This window comes from Cyberlindnera jadinii, assembly GCF_001661405.1.
Source record: "Cyberlindnera jadinii NRRL Y-1542 unplaced genomic scaffold CYBJAscaffold_2, whole genome shotgun sequence".
NCBI classification, from domain to species: Eukaryota; Fungi; Ascomycota; class Saccharomycetes; order Phaffomycetales; family Wickerhamomycetaceae; genus Williopsis; species Williopsis jadinii.
This window is the reverse complement of record NW_017963653.1, coordinates 699256-719603: the sequence shown is the minus strand read 5'-3', so window position 1 is coordinate 719603 and position 20348 is coordinate 699256. Positions and strand designations below refer to the sequence as shown.

The following is a 20348-nucleotide window of genomic DNA, read 5'->3' as shown; positions in this document are numbered from 1 at the left end:
TGTTATTGTTTACGGGAACATTGATATTTATGCCTTCTCCCCTTTGGGACCTATCATACCAAATCGAAGACGTAGTTGGGGAGTCTGTGTAGCAAACTCGTGACCCAGGCTTGACGACCAAGTATTTTCTGCCTTTGACTTGGTTTACACTATAGAAAGAGTATCATCAATATGTCTGGGACATCTACAAAGAGACCGATAGAAGATAGTCCGGAGAGTGCTAAGAAGAGGATCTGTGCTGATGAGGATAAGTCGAGCAGCGGTATCGACAACACGAATAGTTCACAACGTTGTGTACAGAGCTCTACGGACTGTGATCAACAGGATGTACCAAAGGAAGCTGATGGAAGGGATGAAACGCAACCACAGGTGATCGCTGTGGCTTCACCAGAGAATGCAGTGCTGGACCTCACTGACCAAGAAGAGAACCACTCGATATACGACTTTGATGACCTCGATGACGAAGACATACCCTATACCCATTCCAGATCACAGTCACCTGAAGTTGTAATATCAGACGCAGAGCCAGTACGGTCCAAAGCCAACAAGAATAAGACAAACACACCAGTGCCTTCCGATGCGGAGGTGATCGCCATCAACGATGATGATATCACCCGTGAGTACTTTGTGATATCGGATGACGACGACGATGGCGATGATAAGAACGCTGATGATGACAAGGATGGTGATGCGGATACACAGAAATCTGTTTCCGTTCAACTGGCTGATAATACCAGAATCAACAACTCAAACCTCAACACTGCCCACTGTGCTGTTTGTTTCGATAGTCCTGAAGAGACCATCGTCTTACCCTGTGGCCACATTTACTGTCTGGATTGTGTGTTTAAGGCATTAAGCTCCATGAAGACGAGCACCAAACATGGAGGACCGTGTTCTCTGTGTAGAGCTACAACATCTTACAAGAGGTTAATAGTTGGCATCTTCAAGAAGAAGAAGAAATCACTACAGGGACGGTAAACAGGGCTGAATTTTGCATGGATGACGGCATGGAGGGTCGGACAGTCATCGTCTATGCCATTGGCTTCGTTTTATCAATACAGGCTAATATATATCGGATCCACGTTTGTGGTGATGTAACGACATGGTGTGTATTAGCTTCATTTTGTACTGTGATTTTACACACAAAAAGGAATAGCTCAAAGGGTCCTTTACAGTGCCTTTCTTGATATCAAACTAAGGACAATTCTCTAGAAAGGCCCAGTCTTGCTAATTTGTTAACTCGCTAGAGAAGTACGAGGTAACTGCCACCTGCTTAGCACTGTGGATACACTTGAACGCTGTTTCGTTTCCTGCTGTGTGTGGTTTCAATCTTGAAAGAGGTGTTTGACACAGCAGCAGTATGAATTCGTACATGAATTACTTCATAACCATTCGAGATCGCTTGCACTCGCGTGGTAAGTATAATCATGAGTATGACAGTGATAGGCATAACCTAGTAAATGCACAACGCTCGCCACTAATGGAGAGCTCATCCCATTGCAACAACGATTGGAAACCAAAGCTAGTGGCAAATAGTACAATACCTCAACTTGCTTCTAATAATGCAAGGTCACAAGGGCTTGGTATAGATCAGAGAAGCTCGTTTCGTAAGCCAGCATCGGTTCTTTCCAAATTCGTTGTTATACCCAAGTTTTACCCTGATGGAAGTTCTTCGCTTATTAAAAGAGGCAAATTCAAAGGTTTATATGACCAACGTCCGTCGAGCTGTCCGTTCATTCAAGAACATACTGCATCAAAATGTCCATTCAGGAAGTGCTACTGCATGCGGAGACCTATTATCCCATCTCCATTGAGGCAGTGTAGTTCAACACTTGACGACTTTGAATCCCATCACACGTTTGATGGTGATATACAGGTCAGTTGGAACTTGAAGGAAAACCGGTTGTTAACTCGAATGAGACTGAAGCTAGCTGAATCAAGAATCATCGGTAAAGAAGGACACAGGATACGTCGACGCCTGTTGGACCACGACAGTCAAGGCAATCCGAAGAAGCCCAGTGATTCATTACTTAGCATAGCAGAGGTGAAAGAACCACCAATCTATAACCAGGAGGATATCAGAACTTCATCGACACTTGTCAAATTCATTCCACAGTGTGGTTCCTACCCTATTGCAGCTTAGCGCACGATATGGTGTACCTGCCAACTCTTATGCGATGGCGTTTGTACGCTCTCATACTCCGTTGTAGGGCTATACAGAGTGTTATGACGAGCTTGGTGATGAGAATGTGACTTCAGCGATGCGAGTTGCACGTCGATGAAGTTCTCACCTTCTTCGTTCTTGGCCCAGCCATCACCTCCGACTATTATATCATCGACACACTCTTCAGCACTAAATTCACCTGGGCGTCTGTCCCAGGATATTTCAAATGTCTTTTGATATAACCTTGTAATCACTGGATCCGATGTAATCTTTGCACTTCTGTGCAATTTCGACTCGCTAAACGGTGACACTGCGCTAGCAGCACCATGTTTAGAGCCTGAAGAGCTTGATTCATACACAGAATCTTCGAACATGTTCAACAACCCCTTTGATCTTATTGGCGGAACTACATAGTCCGCCAGGTTCCCCTTAATCAGGGTCATACCAACTTCAACGTTTAAAACAGCATTAACCTTAGAGTCCTTCAACAGATACCGCATTGGCTGTGTGCCTTCAATGCCTGCAAACTCACTCAAGTTCACAGTGACTTTCCCCAAGTACGACGTCTGTCTCACAGAAGGCAGTTCATCCAACAGGGGTATATCCGGATGATAGTTGTTTTGATGGTGGTGATGACTATGGTGTCTGGTGATGTGATACACCTCCAGCTCAACAATCTTCGGCTGTAGTGCCTTGTCCTTCGTCCCGACTTTCACGATGCCCTCCTCTGTATGTTTCCATACAGCCTTGAAGTCCTTGACGTGGGCTGCCGGAGTACGGCCCTTGATTGACGGGAGGGTATTAAGGATACGCCATTTCACAAAGCACGAGCCTGAATGCTTGGGCACGTTCTGTATATCGGTTATAACAAGTGCGAATATGAACTTCGGCTTTGATGAGAGCATCGTCGTTTGTATCTGCTGGTCTTGGTGGCTGCGAAGGCGATTGCTACTACCCTGATGTTGATGTTGATTTGTGGAGGATGGAAGGAATCCCTGGCGGCTCTTCCCGAGAAACACGCATACTAGCGCAAAATGCATACGTAGTGCACAACAAGGGCAGGGTGTTTACTACTGCTATCGCCATATAATAGACGATACAGAGGTGGAGGAGACCCAGGGAGCAGCCCAGAATATAGCAATGTCACTGAATATGATCAGTCGATTAGCCAATGGTGCGGATGGATCAGAATCGTCACTTAGTTCGTTGCCTACGTATGGCGTCATAAGGATATCAAATGGTTCAGACGGCACCAAGAGCGAGTACTCATTCGGGAATGATTCTGCTATCGCTGCTGGTGGAAACAGGTATAGCATTGATACGAGTGACATTGTAAGTTTCAGCAATGAGGGTTATAGGAAGCCTGTCTTGACTACGATGGTCCCTGGCGGTGACGGTGGTGACGGTGATGTTGATGATGCCAATAGATGGGTAATACCGGCGCCTCCCCACGACAGAGCTCTGGTGGTGCTATCGAGAGTTGTGGACGCATACAAGTCACCACATCATGGATCATTCCTTTCAGATGATGTTTTCCTCAATAAGAGAGCGCTAGAGAGTGGCTCAATTACCAATGCAAGCGTCAAGCTTGGTACGCTGAGGGAGGTGACATCTCTGTTCAGCAAGCTTTCAAAGGGTGAAGCTATTGACGTCAGCTCCATCGATTCCGTACTTTTGTACTATGAGAAGCTGCTGGATGCATTTGATCATCTCGCAGACGACATAGCTCAAGATGAAGTGGTGCGTGTACATTCGTCAAGCTCGAACATTCAAAGAGTTGAATCTATCACCTCAACAACGGCATCAGTGATGACAGCGAACACCATGAATAGCAGCTTATCTCGAAAACATGGAGACAAGAGAAAGGGCTCGATCTTCAATGTCTTTTCGTCGAGAAGGACCAAGGGAAACCCACCCCCTTCGTCTACAAACGTATCGTCTTCACCAAACGTGTCCACCAGCAAATTACATTCTAAGAAAACTAGCATATCATCAACTACGTCGTGGAAACCGCATCAAGATCACTGTTCTATGGACCAGTACATCGCACTGATTGAGCCTTTGATACAACAACTGTATAAGTTCAAAGGTACTGACTCAACAAGTGATTCATTCGAGAGGTTGGTTCAATTCACTGATGAATACTTGTTGCAATTCATCATCAGGGATGTTTCTCAGCTCTCTTTGAAATTCATGAAAGAAGAGTATCAAGCATACTACTGACATGGTTTGATCTCATTTCGTATATATTACCCGTCTAAATATAAATAATACAGCAAAGATCATCTTCATTCTGAAGCTCCGAGGAATATTGTAGCACTCAAACAAACAGTCATCACAAGGACTCCCCAAATACTCAATACAAGGGATAACGATTTCAAGAGTCGAAGCTTTTTAGGCATATCGGCCCATGATCCTGTAGAGTGATCGATGAATTCAGATCCAATCAGCTGGTAACCGAATATTCCTGGGAGGATAAAAGAAATCGATGTAGAGCCAGTAGAACCAACAAAGGCTAGGACATGTGCCAAAGACTTCACACTGATTGCAATGAGGTAACTTAAGCAAAGGATTACTGAGGTAATTATAACAAATCTCTTCCCTTTGAGTGGAGAAACTGCAGGAATACCTTCCTCCAAGAGTTCATCCTCAAAGTCAGAGTCGACAGTTGTACCAAATGCTCCATTTGGTCTTGAAGATGATGTTGTACTCTGTTGAGAAAACGACCCACGAGGGGATGCTATGATATCGCCTCCTAATGCCCTTGAAGGTTTTCTCTGTCTGTCGTTACTCAACAATGACGCCCTTGAGGGTTTTCTTGAAACCTCTTTGACGTATTTGAAGTAATGCATGATGTGATTTATAGAAGCCCTTGCTGGATGGCATTGCAAAGGATAAGAAAGCATCACAAGGATAACAATGGCAATTCGACCCACTGTTGATGATATAGAGTGTGGATAACCCACAATTACGTTTGGCTGGACGTTATCACCAAATGAAAGGTAACCAGTGACACCAACGACAACGTACAACACCATTGCAGTACCAATGGAAGCACCAATAACTTTGTTGATGGTCTTACCACCTTTATCCTCTAGTTCATTCACCAGGGAAAACATGTTTTGATGGCACGTATAAGCAAAGACAAAGATTGGGAAGCTCGCAAAGATCGCAGACGTTGAATAAGGCTTGAACACTTCAACTGGGCCTTTATCCACGATGTCATCCTTGAGAAAATGTACAAAGACTAGCACCACCAAGTACACGACTGATGAAAGTGCCACCATCGATGCATATTTCAGGGAATCCAACTTCTTCAGGAACGATAGAGGTGAAACGATGGTAGCCATGAATACCGTGATCCATAAGTTTCTCTCTAAAAGCACGGGATGCTTATCTAAGAACGAATCATTCAACAATGATTCTGTGATCTTTGGCATCAAATCACCTATAACAACAAGGTATGAGACCCCCACACCAAAACATTTGATTGCAATGGCTAAATCGAACACCACACTTAGTTGCGGATAAGTCAGTTGAGCTAGCGCAAAGAACGAAGCATCACCAGGCTCAACGTACTTAGAACACTTTCCCTGTAGGTATAGACCAAACGATGAGGTTGCTGCTGATAGCACAATAACAAAGATTCCCAATAACACACCGTCAGAACGAATTGCATATGGCATAGCCAGCATACCAGCACCTTTTTCTCTGTATGTTAGTGATCCAGCAGCTCGTACAAACGATCCCTGTATTAAGCAATGAACTCACCTATGATGGTGTTTAATAGGTTAACCGACGCTGAACGCCAGCTTGCCTTCCCTACTGCTGAAGACATATCTAAAGATCACTTTCTCACAGGTCCTATTGCTGATGTTGATGCTTTTCCAGACAAGACGGGGGTACCTTAACTAAGTGTCACCGTCTGTAATTTCCAAGATCGATGACAGTGCGAGGGCACCAGGGTATGATGGATTGTATAACGCTGTTCTTGTAACAAGTGCTCTGTTATGCTTACTAAAGCAACGAAGTTGGCAGCCCTCGGGGATGTTTTTGAAGATAGGCGCGATTATATTATATTACTGCATTATAATCATTATATTAAAAGAGGAATTGTTTAATTATGGTGCAAGCAAGGAAGCATCTACATATGTGCGCCAGTTTAATACGGAGCAATTCATTCCTTGGTGTATTGAGCTATGTACATGATCTGATAGAGAAGGAGGATTGCTTGTTCTATGCCTAATATCCCCTTCTCTTTGCGTCCTTCACAATGTCAACCAATCTTCTAATACCTTGGTCAAACAATTTCTTCTTTCTTCTCATTCTCTTCTCCTCTAGCACCTTACTTGGTTTCTTGTAGAATCTCTGTGCATTCTTATCCAATCTGATATTGTTCGAGTTCACAAGGTACTTCAAGCTTCTGAACGCTGAATCGATGTTACCTTGAGGCACAGACACAATTCTTCCGGCAATTGGGCCCTTGATGGCAACCGTACGTGCATAAGCCTTTGGGCTGCCTCTGGCATCACTGGCACTGAGATCGTTCTTGGTCTTACGTGCCACTTGTGAGATTGAAGGTGGTGTTCTCAACGACGGTTGGGATTTGTTACCGGTGCCATTGGTAGAGTTCTTGAATCTATCGAGAACAGCGCTGGTTTGATTGCAGCGTGTTTGAACGAGAGAAATGCCGCAGGCTCTCTGAGTACCAACCTTACAAATGCTTCTGAGACCAAACATCTTTGGTATAAAACTCCCGCTCTGCTACCTGGTGATACTCTTCCTTCCTAAAGTGTCCTCCCGTTGAATCGGAAATTGGATGAACGAAAAAAAAAGCGGTGGAGGGTTCGCAAATCCGAGGGTGATTGTCGCCGGAATTGAAAAGATCAATTCCGACTCATGTCGGCCCACCTCGGTTCTCATCTCATCGCTTCGACCGATACCAGCCGGAGTATGAAGCTCTACAGCATATTTTTTCTTCCTTTCCATCATTCGAAATATCTAAAAAGCCATAGTTTCAACAGGATAGTCCCATAACAAAGATGTCCGAGAGTGTTGAAGAGCGTGTTGAGAGTGGCACCGCTGTGGAAGAAGTTGGATCCACGACGGAAAAGCTGGACCAACTTGAAAGTGAGTGAAATATAGGCATTGAACTCCGGCTTGAGAAGGAGGTGGTGGAGGGAGCACTTTGAATCACAATTGTTCTTTTGTTTGACTAACTCGTCTCTTAAAGTTGGTGAAGATGAACACGAGGGAGCATCTAGTGCGACAAAGAAGAAGAAGAAGAAGAGCAGCAAGAAGAAGAAGAAGAAATTGGCCCCAATTTCTGAGTCTTTCCCAGATGGTATCTACCCAGAAGGTGAATGGCAGGAGTACAAGGATGAGAACAAGTACCGAACCACTGACGAGGAGAAGAGATACCTGGACAGACAACAGAGCGATAGATGGAATGCGGTTAGAAAAGCAGCAGAGGTTCATCGTCGTGTTAGAGAGCATTTGGCACCAAGATTGAACCCAGGTATGACCACCACGGAAGCTGCAGAGACCATTGAAAATGCCGTTAGAAGCTTCATGAATGAGCCTGACAACAAGATCGCTGGTATCGCCTTCCCAACGGGTGTTTCTAGAAACGACTGTGCTGCACATTACACACCAAATGCCGGTGATAAGACCGTTCTGTTGTACGATGACGTTGTTAAGATTGATTTTGGAGTGCATGTTAACGGTTACATTGTGGATTGTGCCTTTACAAAGACATGGAACTCCAAGTATGATAAGTTGTTGGAAGCCGTTAAGGATGCAACAAACACAGGTATCAAGGAAGCTGGTATTGACGTTCGTCTGACCGATATCGGTGAGGCAATTCAAGAAGTTATGGAGTCATACGAGGTGGAAATTGACGGTGAAGTTTACCCTGTAAGACCAATCAGAAACTTGAACGGACATAACATTGGAGTCAACGAGATCCATGCTGGTAAGTCTGTTCCAATCGTCAAGAACTTTGACGAAACCAAGATGGAGGAAGGTGAAGAGTTTGCCATTGAAACCTTTGGCTCCACGGGCCGTGGTTACGTTGTTGCCGAGGGTGAGTGTTCTCACTACGCTCTCAAGGTTGATGCTCCAAAGGTTCCTCTGAGACTGAACAAGGCAAAAGCATTGCTGGCCACCATTGAACAGAACTTTGGTACATTACCCTTCTGTCGTCGTTACCTGGATAGGGTTGGTGAGGAAAAGTACCTCCTGGCCTTGAACAACCTGGTCAAGGAAGGTATAGTGCAGGACTATCCACCGCTGATGGACTCTCCAGGGTCCTTCACAGCACAGTACGAGCACACAATCCTCCTACACCCACACAAGAAGGAAGTTGTAAGTAGAGGGCCAGATTACTAACCTTTCCACCACCATTAAATAGCTTTATTCCCCTGTCAACCTTACGTGTCGTAGAACTACAGTAGGCTCGTGCACTCCTCCACCTCGTCCAATTGAGGCCAACAAAGAGGCACAGAGCACAGCACAACGACCTCACCATCGACAAGAACCAGTATACACATCCACTAACTGAGCCGCCAGTTTACTCCGTCAACACTATAAAATGCACCAAGCAAGAGACTGCTTCCCCATAGATTGCCCTTCCCACCCAAATCCTCCCACCGCACCGTCCGCCGAGAGCCCAAGCGCAGCCAGAAGGGGAATTTTGTCCCTACGTGTTAAAACAAGCAGATCAAACACCACCGCCCACAGTGAGCGCGCTACGCAGAGACTGTGGTTTTTTGGGCGGTGTGAAATTTTCAACTGGGTTTTTGGGCAATTCCAGCACAACCGGAGATCAACAACAACAACAACGCCAAAGACGACAAAGGCAATGAGTATTTCAATTACCCCCTCTGTTCTGGAGTTCAAGTGTGAGTGAATCTGGCTCAATTGTGCCGGGCAGGGTGTTCTCTGTGTTTGTTTTGATGGGTTGCTGCTCCGTCGATGGTGATCGTGGTGCGTGTTCCAGGTTTCAAGGAGAGATCGCCCCTACGAGCACTCTACAACGCGCACGGTGAACAAACACCTGTGGCACCGGTCCTTTCCCAGGTAGAAGAACTGTGGATGTACTAACGAGTGCGGTATAGCTCCTCTCACCAAGCCAAGCACTTCTATCATCACAATCACCAATACCTCTGATGACACTTCTGCTTTTAAAGTGAAGACCACTGCACCAAAACTGTAAGTCCCCATTGTATCGCTGCGAAGCGTGGCTGTGACATGCTGAATAGAACATTAAGTACTAACCAATTGCCGTGTTAAAGCTACTGTGTCAGACCCAACTCGGGATTGATCCATCCAGGAGAGTCCGTTGAGGTGTCTGTTATTCTCTTGGGATTGCAGGAAGAGCCTGAAGCAGAAGCCAAGTGTAACGATAAGTTTTTGATTATTGCATTGCCGGCGCCATACGACTTGGGGGAGAGTACCGTTGCTGAGGTATGGCCAAAACTGGAGTCCGAGTTCAAACCTCAATCAGTCTCTACAAAGATCAAAGTTAAATTCGTCGTTGAAGACGTTGACAAGCCTGTGTTGGACTCGGCCATCTCCACCGGTGTCAATGGCAAATCGACTAGTGAACAACAAGAACAACAACAGACCACCAAAGATTTATCTTCTTCCTCCACAAAGGAGTTGGCAGAGAAAGTATCAGAAGATGTGTCTCAAGAGGATAAGTCAAAGATTGATGCCCTAAACGAGAAGTTGGATTCAAACGTTGCCAAATCAACATCTGAAGCTGCCGCCACAACAGCGGCAACTTCAAAGGTATCCACTGCCAACAAGCAAGAGAGCCCTGCGCCACTAACAACAATCGTCTTGCTCGCACTGATTGCAATCATCCTCGCTTGGTTATTCATGTAATGCCACAGTCTATGGCATGCACCCGTTTTATATCTTTAGTTGTGTTCTCTTCTTTGTTCTGTTTTGCTCATTGAATAAATAAAAGAATGTGTTTATTTTGATTACACTGGTGCTACATCCAACCAGCACACTTCTACAGCCCTCACATAAACCCAGAAACATAAGCATTAGAGACTAGTAAGTTAACATTGTGTACAAAATTCCCGTTCTTGATCCCGCTTAAGCCTCAAGAGCAAGACGACCCTTTGGGTTGGTAACCTTCAAACCCAAAGCCTTAGCACGGGCAACGATCTCAACTCTGTTCTTAGAGGAAACGGAGTGGGAGATCTCAGCAGCGTATGTCTTAGTGTGCAACAACAACAAGTCCAAGTCCTTAACGTTGTTAACCAAGAAGGCCTTGTGACCAGATGGCATCATGTGTCTAGTCTTCTTGTTGGTACGGTAACCAATCTTTGGTTGTGGGATGGTACCTCTGAAACGACGTCTGACACAGGAGTCAATACCCTTTTGCTTTCTCCAGTTCTCAGCAACACGGGCGTAACGGTCAGAGTGGTGACGTTTGAACTTCTTGGTGAACTTCTTGACAATCTTTGGGTGAGAAATAGAAGCAGCCATCTAAATAAACCGTTAGTATAAAGCCTAAAGTTAGACCCTTGGGTCGGTGAGAAGACGATGTAAAAGCATTATTATCTTGAGATGGTTGAGAGTCATTGGTATTGGAGAACAGTTTTTTGTTCACTCTGTCCGTATGTTCGTTCAATTCGTCTGTTTTAAGAGACACGCCACGTCTTCAAGGCCTTTCCATATCTTATATGCTCATTCATGACATGTTACTCTCCCTATTGATGAACTGTATATATCATTTCAACACTTTTCTCCTTGTCGATACATTAACTGTCTCTTCCTTGAATCTGTCTTCAACTGCCACGGCATCTCCTTACACATAAACGTAGATAGGCGACAACGACAATGACCAAATGCTCAATGACTACTCTGTGATAACATTACATCGCTCCCTCTTCACATAAAACGTACCTTGTCTCTAGTTTGTGTTGTACTCTAAACGTCTTCTAAAGGCTCTTTCGATGGAAGGTAAGGTAAAAATTTCAATTTGTGTGAGTGATTGTGCGAGGCCAGCGACGGGTTACTAGTGAAGCGTGCTCAAACCAGGCAAAAGCGAATGATTATGTAATCTAAATTTCAGCTTTTTTGCTTGGGTTCACGCTAAGTTAGTGAATTTTTCAAAGTCACAAAAGTGTCCTCCGCGGGACATCTTAACACCACGTATAGGTTGCCCCAACCCTATGCGATATCACCTGATTTCATTCCAGGGCTTCACTAATGTGGGACATTATAACATAGGGGAAATTTCAACAGGGAAATAAGGGAAAGAACAAGTGCTTGTTTTGTTCCATATTGACTCAGAGACTACTGCTAGTATCGTACACAATGGCTGATCAATCAACCCCTTCAGGTGAAGATAGCTATTACTATATTGATAGCACATGCAAATATACACGTTCACAACCTCATCCAACACAGAACCTGATATCACTATACAACTTGGATACCATCGCAGACTCTGTGGCTCGTTTGAATAAAGATGGTACTAAAGGTGTTAAGCTGAGGAAATCCTACAAGGCACACATATCTGACCTCACATCAAGGCATGTACCTATTGCCACTGAACGTGATTTATCACCGATTGTGTATGCACCTGATAGAGAAGGTGCTCCAATTCAAGTGACCAAGTTTGATCCAACGGCTCTCAAGTACAACGTCAGCTTCTCCAAAACACTGGAGAGTGGTGTGCCCGGATTTGACTCATCCATATTAGGAATTGGTGATCCTCAGGGAACAAAGAGAAAGGCAAAGGTAAAGACTGATGAGGCCATGAAGAAACGCCGTGTGGAGTAATTCTAATGAATAATTAATGATAATCTGAGAACGTTGTACTCTGTAGAGTAACAGATCAAAATTACATATTAATAGTAGCCTTGAATAAAGTACATAGAGTACATAGAGTGTTTGTTGTTTTACCCTGTTCAATCTCTGAAGCTGTTGATTCTGTCAGAAGCATAGGGGCTGATGTTCTTCACGTGCTGTTTACTATCATGACTGGTCAATTTGTTACCCAAGATACTTCCAGTATGGCTCAAAAGAGCCTTCACGCACATCTTTTTGATATACAGCGCAAGATCAAGCAGTGTCAGTGTCTTATTGCTGAATGCGACTTCAGGTAATGTGAAAACAAAGTTGGAAACGTTGATCAGCTTCTTAGAACCTTTCCCCCTAAAAGTGACACATAGAACAGCTGTTCTCAGTCTAAAGGAGTTGAAGCTGAGGAACTTTGAAGCTCTCTCTAACATATCATCCATTTCCTCGTCTGTCTCGGATTCATTGGTGGATGTCACAGTGACTAATTGATCAATGCCGTTTCGACCGTTTGCAATACTAGACCTTGGACTGTCAATTTCAGAGTCATTTCTATGGAATGACAATTGGCTTGGTTTGGGTTTTGCTAGCTTTCTTGGGCTCGTATTCACACTTGATTGGCCCGTCTTAATACTGTTGGCATCATCAGATTTCCTTTCGGCTTCCTCGATGTCTTGATCTGGGAATACGTAGTGCAAGATCCGTGTACCGGTAATCTCCTCAATACTTAGCTGGACAGGTTTGATCGCAATATCGAATTTCCGCATGAGTCTGATGCCACCCACAGGATAGTCCATATGCCATGTGATGACAATAAGTGGGTCAATATCACCCTCGTGCACAACCCGTTTCTTCTTCTTCTTGGCCTTGCCGTGATCTTTATCAAAGGATGAGAAGAGTACTGGTAGATTAGAATCCTTGTCCAGATTTATAACTTCAAGATTATCAATGATAATAGAGTTCCGGTCAGAATGGTCAGAGCTTTCAATACGCTTGAAGTGTGAGTTGGATAAAAGCACATCCAGGAACGGACGTCTATTTTCATCCAACATGTGAAGCTTAATGTCATCGGCTTTGATATTCCATTCCAAGAAGTCTGTCGCTTGATCCACTGATTTTCTTGTACCAACTGCAGAGACCTTCATCATCAAGAACAGTTCTTGGAGAATTTCGAAGCGGCTTCCCTTTAGTAGGTTCAAATCATTCAAATCCAGGTCATCAAGCACACTCCTCTTCGAAGAAAAATTGTCAATGATCTCCTGAAGCTGTACAGAGTATCTTTGTAAAGCCACAATGCGATTCTTGATGGTAGCAAGATCATCAAAGTCCAAACTCAACAACATTTTAGATTCAAGTTGCTTGATCCTCAAGTTCTTTGGGTCATTGTAGATGAGCAGGTTCATGATTATGGAATACAACGAGTTGTACTGTTTACTATCACACTTCAACGTCACCTGAGATAAGTTTGTAGATAACCTGGTAATATCTTCTTCTTCTGGTCCAATGAAGAACGATGTTGGCTTATCAAATTGTATCATTACTGTTGTCTTCTCCATCAAGACATGACTATTGATCAAAGATCCATCATAGCAAAGCTCAACACCCAACCATGGTGGCCAGTTCGTCAACGAACCATAGGAAGAGGAGTTGAAGAACAGCTTTCCTGTAGACATGTATTCGCCCTCGTGGAACAAAAACATACTAGCATCCGTTAATGAAACACCGAATCTTTTTTCGATAATATGCTCATCGTTATTGTCTTCGTCTTGATTGGAATCAAAGGCTAAACCATCCATTTCAATCTTTGGAGCAACAACAAGGACAACAGCATCTTTATCCTCCTGGCTCTGTAATTGGATCTGGGGAGAAATCAACTTGACAAGATAATTGTTGTGTATTTTATAAGGAACATCGATGAGCAGTTCACGTAAATCTTCCTTAAAGTGTCTCATGTGTTCAGAGGCTCTGGAAGTATTGATGCTTAAATCTGGCTCATTTGCTTGTTTGCTGCTCATCAAACTTGCATAAGTAGTTACCTTGGAAAGTGAATGACGTGCCTCCTGCCCCTCATAATTAGCAACGCGTTGAGTTTCAATGGCTTCATCAATATGTCCCAAAGACTTGTGCTGAGAAAAATGGGAAATCGTGTCTCTCATATCAGATATAAACATGTATCGATACATGATATCTCTGTTCTGGTCATTCCATTTAAGCATCATGTTGTGAACAATAAAGCAGTTGATAAATGTCTCCTCACTTGTTGTGTCCTCAGGTAGCAACAAACCATCTCCTTTGGCACGCTCATGATTCAAGCCCTTGATGAAGTTAATTCCCTCGCGTAGTTGCTCATTATCAAACTTCAGATTTCTCAATATTTTCTGATCGTTTGCATTCACACTGAGGGAGAGCTTTTCAATCTTTTCATTGTTATCTTTGAACTTGGCTTCTAACTCTTCTATCCTGATGGTGAAAAGTTCGTCTTGAGTATGAGAAGATGGGTGAGAATCAATGACACATGTGTGGAACTTTTCGTTGCCAAAGGGAACAACCAGCTTTCCTGTCTCACTGTCAATTTGATACTTGTCACCGTAGTCATTCCGTTTGAAGTACAAGAATCTTGGTGTGTACATTATGGGAGAAATAACGACATTTGTGTTCATCATTGTGTGTGTCGGTTCACCAATTTCATCGAAGTCCTTGAGATCAAACCAGGTCTCATCTCCGTCAAAAGTAGAAAATATGTGACGGGGTTTCTTGGTACTATCAGCATCAGCACATCCGACATCTTCAAATAGTGCCTCCATGACCCTGACGTCGAATTGATCTAAGTCAACTTTACCAGTATTAAATTTCATTTTCATTGCCTTCTTGGTGATTCCCAGTTTCTCGTTGTATTCAAAAGTCAGCTCCTTACGTTGGTGAAGATCAAGCACAAACTTCGAAGCCCTCCCCTTTATACCAACACAATCAGACTCGTGGTTCTGTCCCTTATGTTCAAGATTATGGTAACCATGAGATACAAAGAGTGGCTCAATTATTGCTTGGTACTTTATAGTGAATAGATGGCGTGAAAACTTCTTGGTCTGTTTCTCTGGCCCAAAGAGCTTACCATGACGAATTGGCAAAGTATTAGAAAACATCTTCCACCATTTGAAGAAGTATTCAAACGTGACAGGTGTCAATTGAATTGTATTGTAAGCGTCAGATTCCACTGAAATAAGCGATAAAGCCATGTGAATATATTGACTTCTGAATCCTCTATAGGCATCATAATTGTTTCTGTCTTTGACATACTTTGGATTTATCAGAGTAACATCAAAGTGGGGAATGAAATCTGATGTTCTTTCGAGTGAGCCATGGATCTTTCTTTCAAAGAAGAAGCCCAGCTTAAAACTCACCCCACCAGTGAGCTTGATAACATGCTTCTCGATGTATGAATCCTTCATGGCATTAACCTGAGATGTATCTGGGGGCCCATCAACGCCAAGGTAATAACCAAAGGACGAACTCTGGTAATTTGTTGACGTATCAGATAGTAGAACTGCATTCTTGGTGGACCTTGACCACACCTTTAGCGGTTGAGCAAAGTGATTTGGAGTACAGAACCAAACTTGATTGGCTTTAGCATAGATAAAGTCTGTCGGATCATCGTTACCGTTTAACGTCAAGGATACATCATCCTTAAACCCAAGAAGGAAACCAGAAGAATCTCCACCAATGGCATATGGATTCTTCGAGCCCTTGAAAACAACATCGAGACGACCTGATTCGTTGAATTTAAAGAACACACGAGCGTGTAGATTTGCTCTGATCTTGTCCCAGAAACCAACTTTCTCTGAAAGATCAATTGGAGGTTTGGTGAAGTTATCCAAGTTGAGGATCAACTGCTCGATACAAGGTTGATATGAGCTTGACCAAGACACTTGAGTAGCATACTCTGAGTGCAACTCCCAATCAAGACGTGTATAGAATTTGATCGACGTGAGGGTCTTCGGGACCTCAATAGAATAACAATTATCTTCATCAAACTCTCCACACCCAGGAACAAGTGGGACATATACTTCTCTAACCTCATCACGGGACTTGATCATGAACTCTCCAACCACAAGGTCACCATGGATCCTGATAGCAGTTGAATCAGATTTCTGCTTCGCAGATAATCTCGGCATATATATGAATGGTAGAGGGTAATCTCTCAAGTGACATTTGAGTTCATCTAGCTTCAGGTCGATGTGGAGTGGAATCAAAGTAGAGTATTTCGAATCTTTTGGTACTCCCTTACCAACGTCATACAGGAAATCAGGTAGATTTTGAATTCCACACTCCGGTTCACCGATATCAAGGTCTAAGCCTTCAAGGATCAAACTAAACAATGGGGGGTCTTTAATGAAATCCAACACTCTATTGTTGAAGCCTGGTGGAAATGAGTTTGAGTCAATAATACCCCAGATATAATGAAAATTGTCGGTAAAATTATCTTCAAGCTTCTTGCGGTAAGCCTTAACTCTAGTAATCCAGGATTTAGAGAACCCTTCATAGATTTTGTTCAAGTATTGCTTGGTGTTTTCTGGTGTCCAATGTTGAGGAGACATAAAGCTGTTATCGTCTTCAACTGGGAATGCTGAGACAGAATTTGTATTACCAGCAACAATCTGGCTGATTTTCTTTGGCACCGAACGTATGGAATGAACAGCATCCTCCACTCCGATCTTTTTGGAAACCTTTGAAGTTGGAGATAATGGGGTTGCCGGTTTGACCTTTGTCTGCAATGCCTCTTTCAAACGTGTTTCAAACACATGCAACTTCTCAAGACGCATTTTCTGTTCGAGAAGGCCAATCTGGAAGATCATATTGAGCTCCGATTCAAATGGGTCATCTTCCATACTGAATTCAAGCTTATTAGATCTGAGGTTAATTTTCGGTAATTTCTTAGGCTTCATCAGACTTGGGTTGATAACGATTTCATCGGAATTCCATTTCAACGAATAATGAAGCTGTTTGAGAGTCTTAAACATGACCGATATGTTGTCAAATATACGATAAATGATAAGTTGATGAGGTGTTGCAATGTGGCATGATTCATTCCCAGTTTCAACCCATGGACCATCGCCTTTAGCCAGTATTGTTGGTAAGTTCACCATCGTAGTACCATTGACAGCAGTGATCAGTCTTGACCAATATCCTGGAGATGTTGGCGACTCTGTGCAAAGTCGAGTATAAGATGCACCAACGCTGATCGGAGATGCTATGCTGCCTTCAACGTCAAAGTCTGTAAGCTCTAATCTCATCTTCATTCGATCTGGCATAACCACAATAAGATCAATCATACCGACATCCATGCTCAGTTGCACCTGTTGTAAGATCTTCTTGCCAATACCACTTGACTTTGGCTTTGAACTCTTGTCAGTCCAGGTCCCTCCAATTGGGTTCTTGTGCATGAATTCAAATATGGTGTTTCTTACTAGATGAAACCCAGATATTATGATGAAATGAGTGATAACAGAGTAGAAAGCCTCAATCCTGGACACTTTCCAAGAAAGGTACAGTTCGTCCTCGCCATTTGGACAAGGCTTGAACGAGATAGCTGTATCTGGAACTCTAAGAAACACCTTATTATGTAGTTCATGCTTGTCACTGCTCTTCTCAGATACGATTTTTCCAAGAGTTTTCGAGCAACAGAAGTTCACTTTCCATTTATCTGAACCACCACTGTCCTCTGAAAACGTGTCAAGAAGTCCCATGTCATCATCTTCTAGCGAAACCATGGTACTTGATGCTGCTTCGTCCAAGTCATCATCACTGGTGTCAAAAGTAAGACTCCACTTCTCAACAGAAAATTGTACCTTTCTCAGCTCATCATTAATCAGATCATTCTTCGCTTGAGGATGGATAGATTTTATAAGGTCTTTATTGAGCAGCACGGAACGAGATCCCACAATGATATTTGTATCGGTACAGCAATGCTCAACCTTCTTCAACCATTCTGGAATCATACCATGAACGATATCAATAGCTCTTCTAGAATCAGTTTTCTTTGGCTCTTCATCCTGAGAGTCGTCTGAAGAAGTATCGCTAAATTGTTCTCTTTCCAGCTTAGCACTCCTCAGAAAGTGTCTAAACTGAGGTACAATCATCGAATCAAGTTCGCCTATTATGTAATTCACACCATTTAGCACCAGTATTTGAGATAAATCCAAGTTCACATCTTCAGTATAGAAAGATGAGTATAATTTGGTGGTGGGCAAGATCTCGCATAGTTGAGTCGTGTTGATGTCACCAACATTGAGAATACTTTCGCTCAGATCGAGTTTGGTATCACGGAAAGCAATCTTCATGTCGTTGACAGCCAATTTGGAAGAAGCGATGTATCTGAGACGATCTCCAGTAAAGTCTCTCTTGGTTGCCAATTCTAAAGAGATCAAAGAGGATCTCAAGAGCAAAATCCTCAAGAAGTCATCCTCAAATGCACTTTTCGTCATGAAAATTGGGTTCTCGATACCAACCTTCACCTTAAGAGTCGGCCAAACGCTTGAGACTCGTTCACAGAGTAACCAAGACTTCTCGTTTGAAGACCTTGAAGGCTTCTTCTGGTGCCCGTCTGGAAACATATGCCTCATATAAGTCAAAAAGTTCAAGACACTTTGCACAACTAGGGAAATCTCGCTGGTTGACATATCCAGTAGAGGTTCAGAGAAATGGCCAGATAGAATTGCCTTACCTTTAGATGTCTCTCCAGTGATAGTAGCCTCCAGTGTACGGAAGGCAATGTTCGAAGAACCAGTGATTGCAATGTTTGGAACAGAAAGAATCTCCTTTGGAGGTGTAGCACCAATGTGCTCCATTTGCATTGAAACACCTGTCAAATTCACCACAATCCTATATGGCTTATCACCATGATTATAGGTCAGTCCGAACCCAGGGGAATCTGCAAACATCCTCTGCATGGAAAACACTATTGATTTGACGTTTAGATGTACAGCAGCCATGGGCTTATACTCTGGACAACGAACTATACCAAAACTAGCGAGTGGATAATCACGTATGCACAGACTTTGGAACGAAATGTCACAAGATTCTATGAGACGTACCCATAAACAGAAAAACATCATCTTCTGGTGAATGTGTGTAAGCAGTTTATCAGCTTCATCCACATCTGGTTCGTTTGCCGATTTAGACTTGAGATGTTCCGATAGCTTTGAATGTTGTATTCTCTTGATCAGGGATGTGACCCTCAAAGTGATGGCCCTGGTATCCATCTTCAACTTGAGTCCGCCCAATTCACCACTCTCAGTGTCCAACGAGCCTGTGGCCTCGAATGCCAGCGAATCTAGCGCTTCCAGTGTGTTCATGTTGGCTTGCACGATGCGAGCCTTCACCTGGACGTTATCCTTCTTGTTGCTATTCATATCAATCCTTGTCTGGAAGGAATCAATGTGGATGTTCCAAAACCCATCTTCTGTCTTTATGGCAATGTCAAACAACTTAACGCCGATGAACCTGAAGTAGAAGAGATAAAACTTGACGAACATCCTCAACTTCTTATGCTGTGAATAGATACAAATTGGACTATCTGGATCCAGCTGACCGAGGTCATCCAGCGTAGGCACAGGCACACGCTCGCTAGGCGCTTCCTTGCTCCCCTTCTTACGCAGCGTCAGCTCAAGACCATCCACCACCAACAGCACGTTCGAGAGGTCAAAAAGCGATAGTTTCAGCTGCACGGATCTTATCCTGATGGTCATATCCTTGGAGATCATTCCAACATGGTAGACGCTGAGCAAGAACGGGTTGATGTATCCGACAGAGAGTCCCAGCCCAACACACAACAGGCAGTGCACAATGAGAGCCAGCACGAACACCACCAGCACGATGTTGAAAAGCGACCACAATCGGGGCGATGATAAAATCTCTGCTATCATGGTATACATTGACAAGCAGAACCCTTGGTGTGGAATATATGGAGAGGCCGGATGCGCGCGAGATCGAATGAAGTTCTCCCAGTGCGTACCCGTCAGTGCTCAATTGCAGTTGCAGAGTCTTTAGATGTGTTCACAGGATGTACAAGCTGCTGTATTCACAGGGTATTAGAGACAAAAGTGAATAAGAAGCAGAAACAAAACAAGCAACAAAGCTCAAGAGGTTGGGGTTTACTTTATCTGTACAATTTTCTGCTCAGCTGTGCGGCATGTTGTGGTTGGCGTTGTACACAAACCCTGCCTGGGCTGGGAGCACCCGTCCCCGTCTGCGGGCCCCTTGGGCTGGAAGGGATTCTGTCAACAGGCGGTGGTGAGTGTCCAGGCAGGCGGGACGGGCCAGGCGGACGGGCAGCGGCAGAGGGGCAGCGGCAGAGGGGCAGCGC

At 43.8% G+C, this 20348-nt stretch overlaps 11 protein-coding genes across 11 annotated transcripts; 6 read left to right on the top strand and 5 right to left on the bottom strand.

Moving 5' to 3' along the window:
* Positions 1-171: 171 nt before the first annotated feature.
* Positions 172-978, top strand: SLX8 (SUMO-targeted ubiquitin ligase complex subunit SLX8; the record flags this gene model as incomplete). Its single annotated transcript, XM_020217057.1, has 1 exon — positions 172-978. The coding sequence occupies one exon, from the start codon at positions 172-174 to the stop codon at positions 976-978; it is 807 nt and encodes a 268-aa protein (XP_020072473.1).
* A 191-nt stretch (positions 979-1169) lies between these two features.
* CYBJADRAFT_47601 (uncharacterized protein) lies at positions 1170-2512 on the top strand. Its single transcript, XM_020217723.1, has one exon. The coding sequence runs from the start codon at positions 1361-1363 to the stop codon at positions 2141-2143; it is 783 nt and encodes a 260-aa protein (XP_020072472.1). The 5' UTR covers positions 1170-1360; the 3' UTR covers positions 2144-2512.
* On the bottom strand, positions 2140-3069 carry CYBJADRAFT_160854 (uncharacterized protein; the record flags this gene model as incomplete). Its single annotated transcript, XM_020213565.1, has 1 exon — positions 2140-3069. One exon carries the CDS (start codon positions 3067-3069, stop codon positions 2140-2142), a length of 930 nt encoding a protein of 309 aa, XP_020072471.1.
* A 235-nt stretch (positions 3070-3304) lies between these two features.
* On the top strand, positions 3305-4387 carry CYBJADRAFT_171349 (uncharacterized protein; the record flags this gene model as incomplete). Its single annotated transcript, XM_020216208.1, has 1 exon — positions 3305-4387. One exon carries the CDS (start codon positions 3305-3307, stop codon positions 4385-4387), a length of 1083 nt encoding a protein of 360 aa, XP_020072470.1.
* A 6-nt stretch (positions 4388-4393) lies between these two features.
* On the bottom strand, positions 4394-5488 carry AVT5 (amino acid transporter). The gene has a single exon (XM_020214381.1). It carries the CDS (start codon positions 5449-5451, stop codon positions 4453-4455), a length of 999 nt encoding a protein of 332 aa, XP_020072469.1. The 5' UTR covers positions 5452-5488; the 3' UTR covers positions 4394-4452.
* An 831-nt stretch (positions 5489-6319) lies between these two features.
* MRP21 (mitochondrial 37S ribosomal protein bS21m) lies at positions 6320-6940 on the bottom strand. The gene has a single exon (XM_020214380.1). The coding sequence runs from the start codon at positions 6902-6904 to the stop codon at positions 6407-6409; it is 498 nt and encodes a 165-aa protein (XP_020072468.1). The 5' UTR covers positions 6905-6940; the 3' UTR covers positions 6320-6406.
* A 232-nt stretch (positions 6941-7172) lies between these two features.
* On the top strand, positions 7173-8591 carry MAP2 (methionine aminopeptidase). Its single transcript, XM_020214379.1, has 2 exons — positions 7173-7294; positions 7398-8591. Exons 1-2 carry the CDS (start codon positions 7207-7209, stop codon positions 8552-8554), a joined length of 1245 nt encoding a protein of 414 aa, XP_020072467.1. The 5' UTR covers positions 7173-7206; the 3' UTR covers positions 8555-8591.
* A 64-nt stretch (positions 8592-8655) lies between these two features.
* SCS22 (phospholipid metabolism-regulating protein SCS22) lies at positions 8656-10184 on the top strand. The gene is made up of 3 exons (XM_020217722.1): positions 8656-9066; positions 9283-9376; positions 9460-10184. The coding sequence occupies exons 1-3, from the start codon at positions 8757-8759 to the stop codon at positions 10052-10054; spliced, it is 999 nt and encodes a 332-aa protein (XP_020072466.1). The 5' UTR covers positions 8656-8756; the 3' UTR covers positions 10055-10184.
* An 89-nt stretch (positions 10185-10273) lies between these two features.
* RPL32 (60S ribosomal protein eL32) lies at positions 10274-10669 on the bottom strand (the record flags this gene model as incomplete). Its single annotated transcript, XM_020216803.1, has 1 exon — positions 10274-10669. One exon carries the CDS (start codon positions 10667-10669, stop codon positions 10274-10276), a length of 396 nt encoding a protein of 131 aa, XP_020072465.1.
* Positions 10670-11503: 834 nt separating this feature from the next.
* Positions 11504-11971, top strand: ROX3 (Rox3p; the record flags this gene model as incomplete). Its single annotated transcript, XM_020216207.1, has 1 exon — positions 11504-11971. One exon carries the CDS (start codon positions 11504-11506, stop codon positions 11969-11971), a length of 468 nt encoding a protein of 155 aa, XP_020072464.1.
* On the bottom strand, positions 11760-20121 carry FMP27 (Fmp27p). The gene has a single exon (XM_020214378.1). It carries the CDS (start codon positions 19906-19908, stop codon positions 12100-12102), a length of 7809 nt encoding a protein of 2602 aa, XP_020072463.1. The 5' UTR covers positions 19909-20121; the 3' UTR covers positions 11760-12099.
* Positions 20122-20348: the final 227 nt, after the last annotated feature.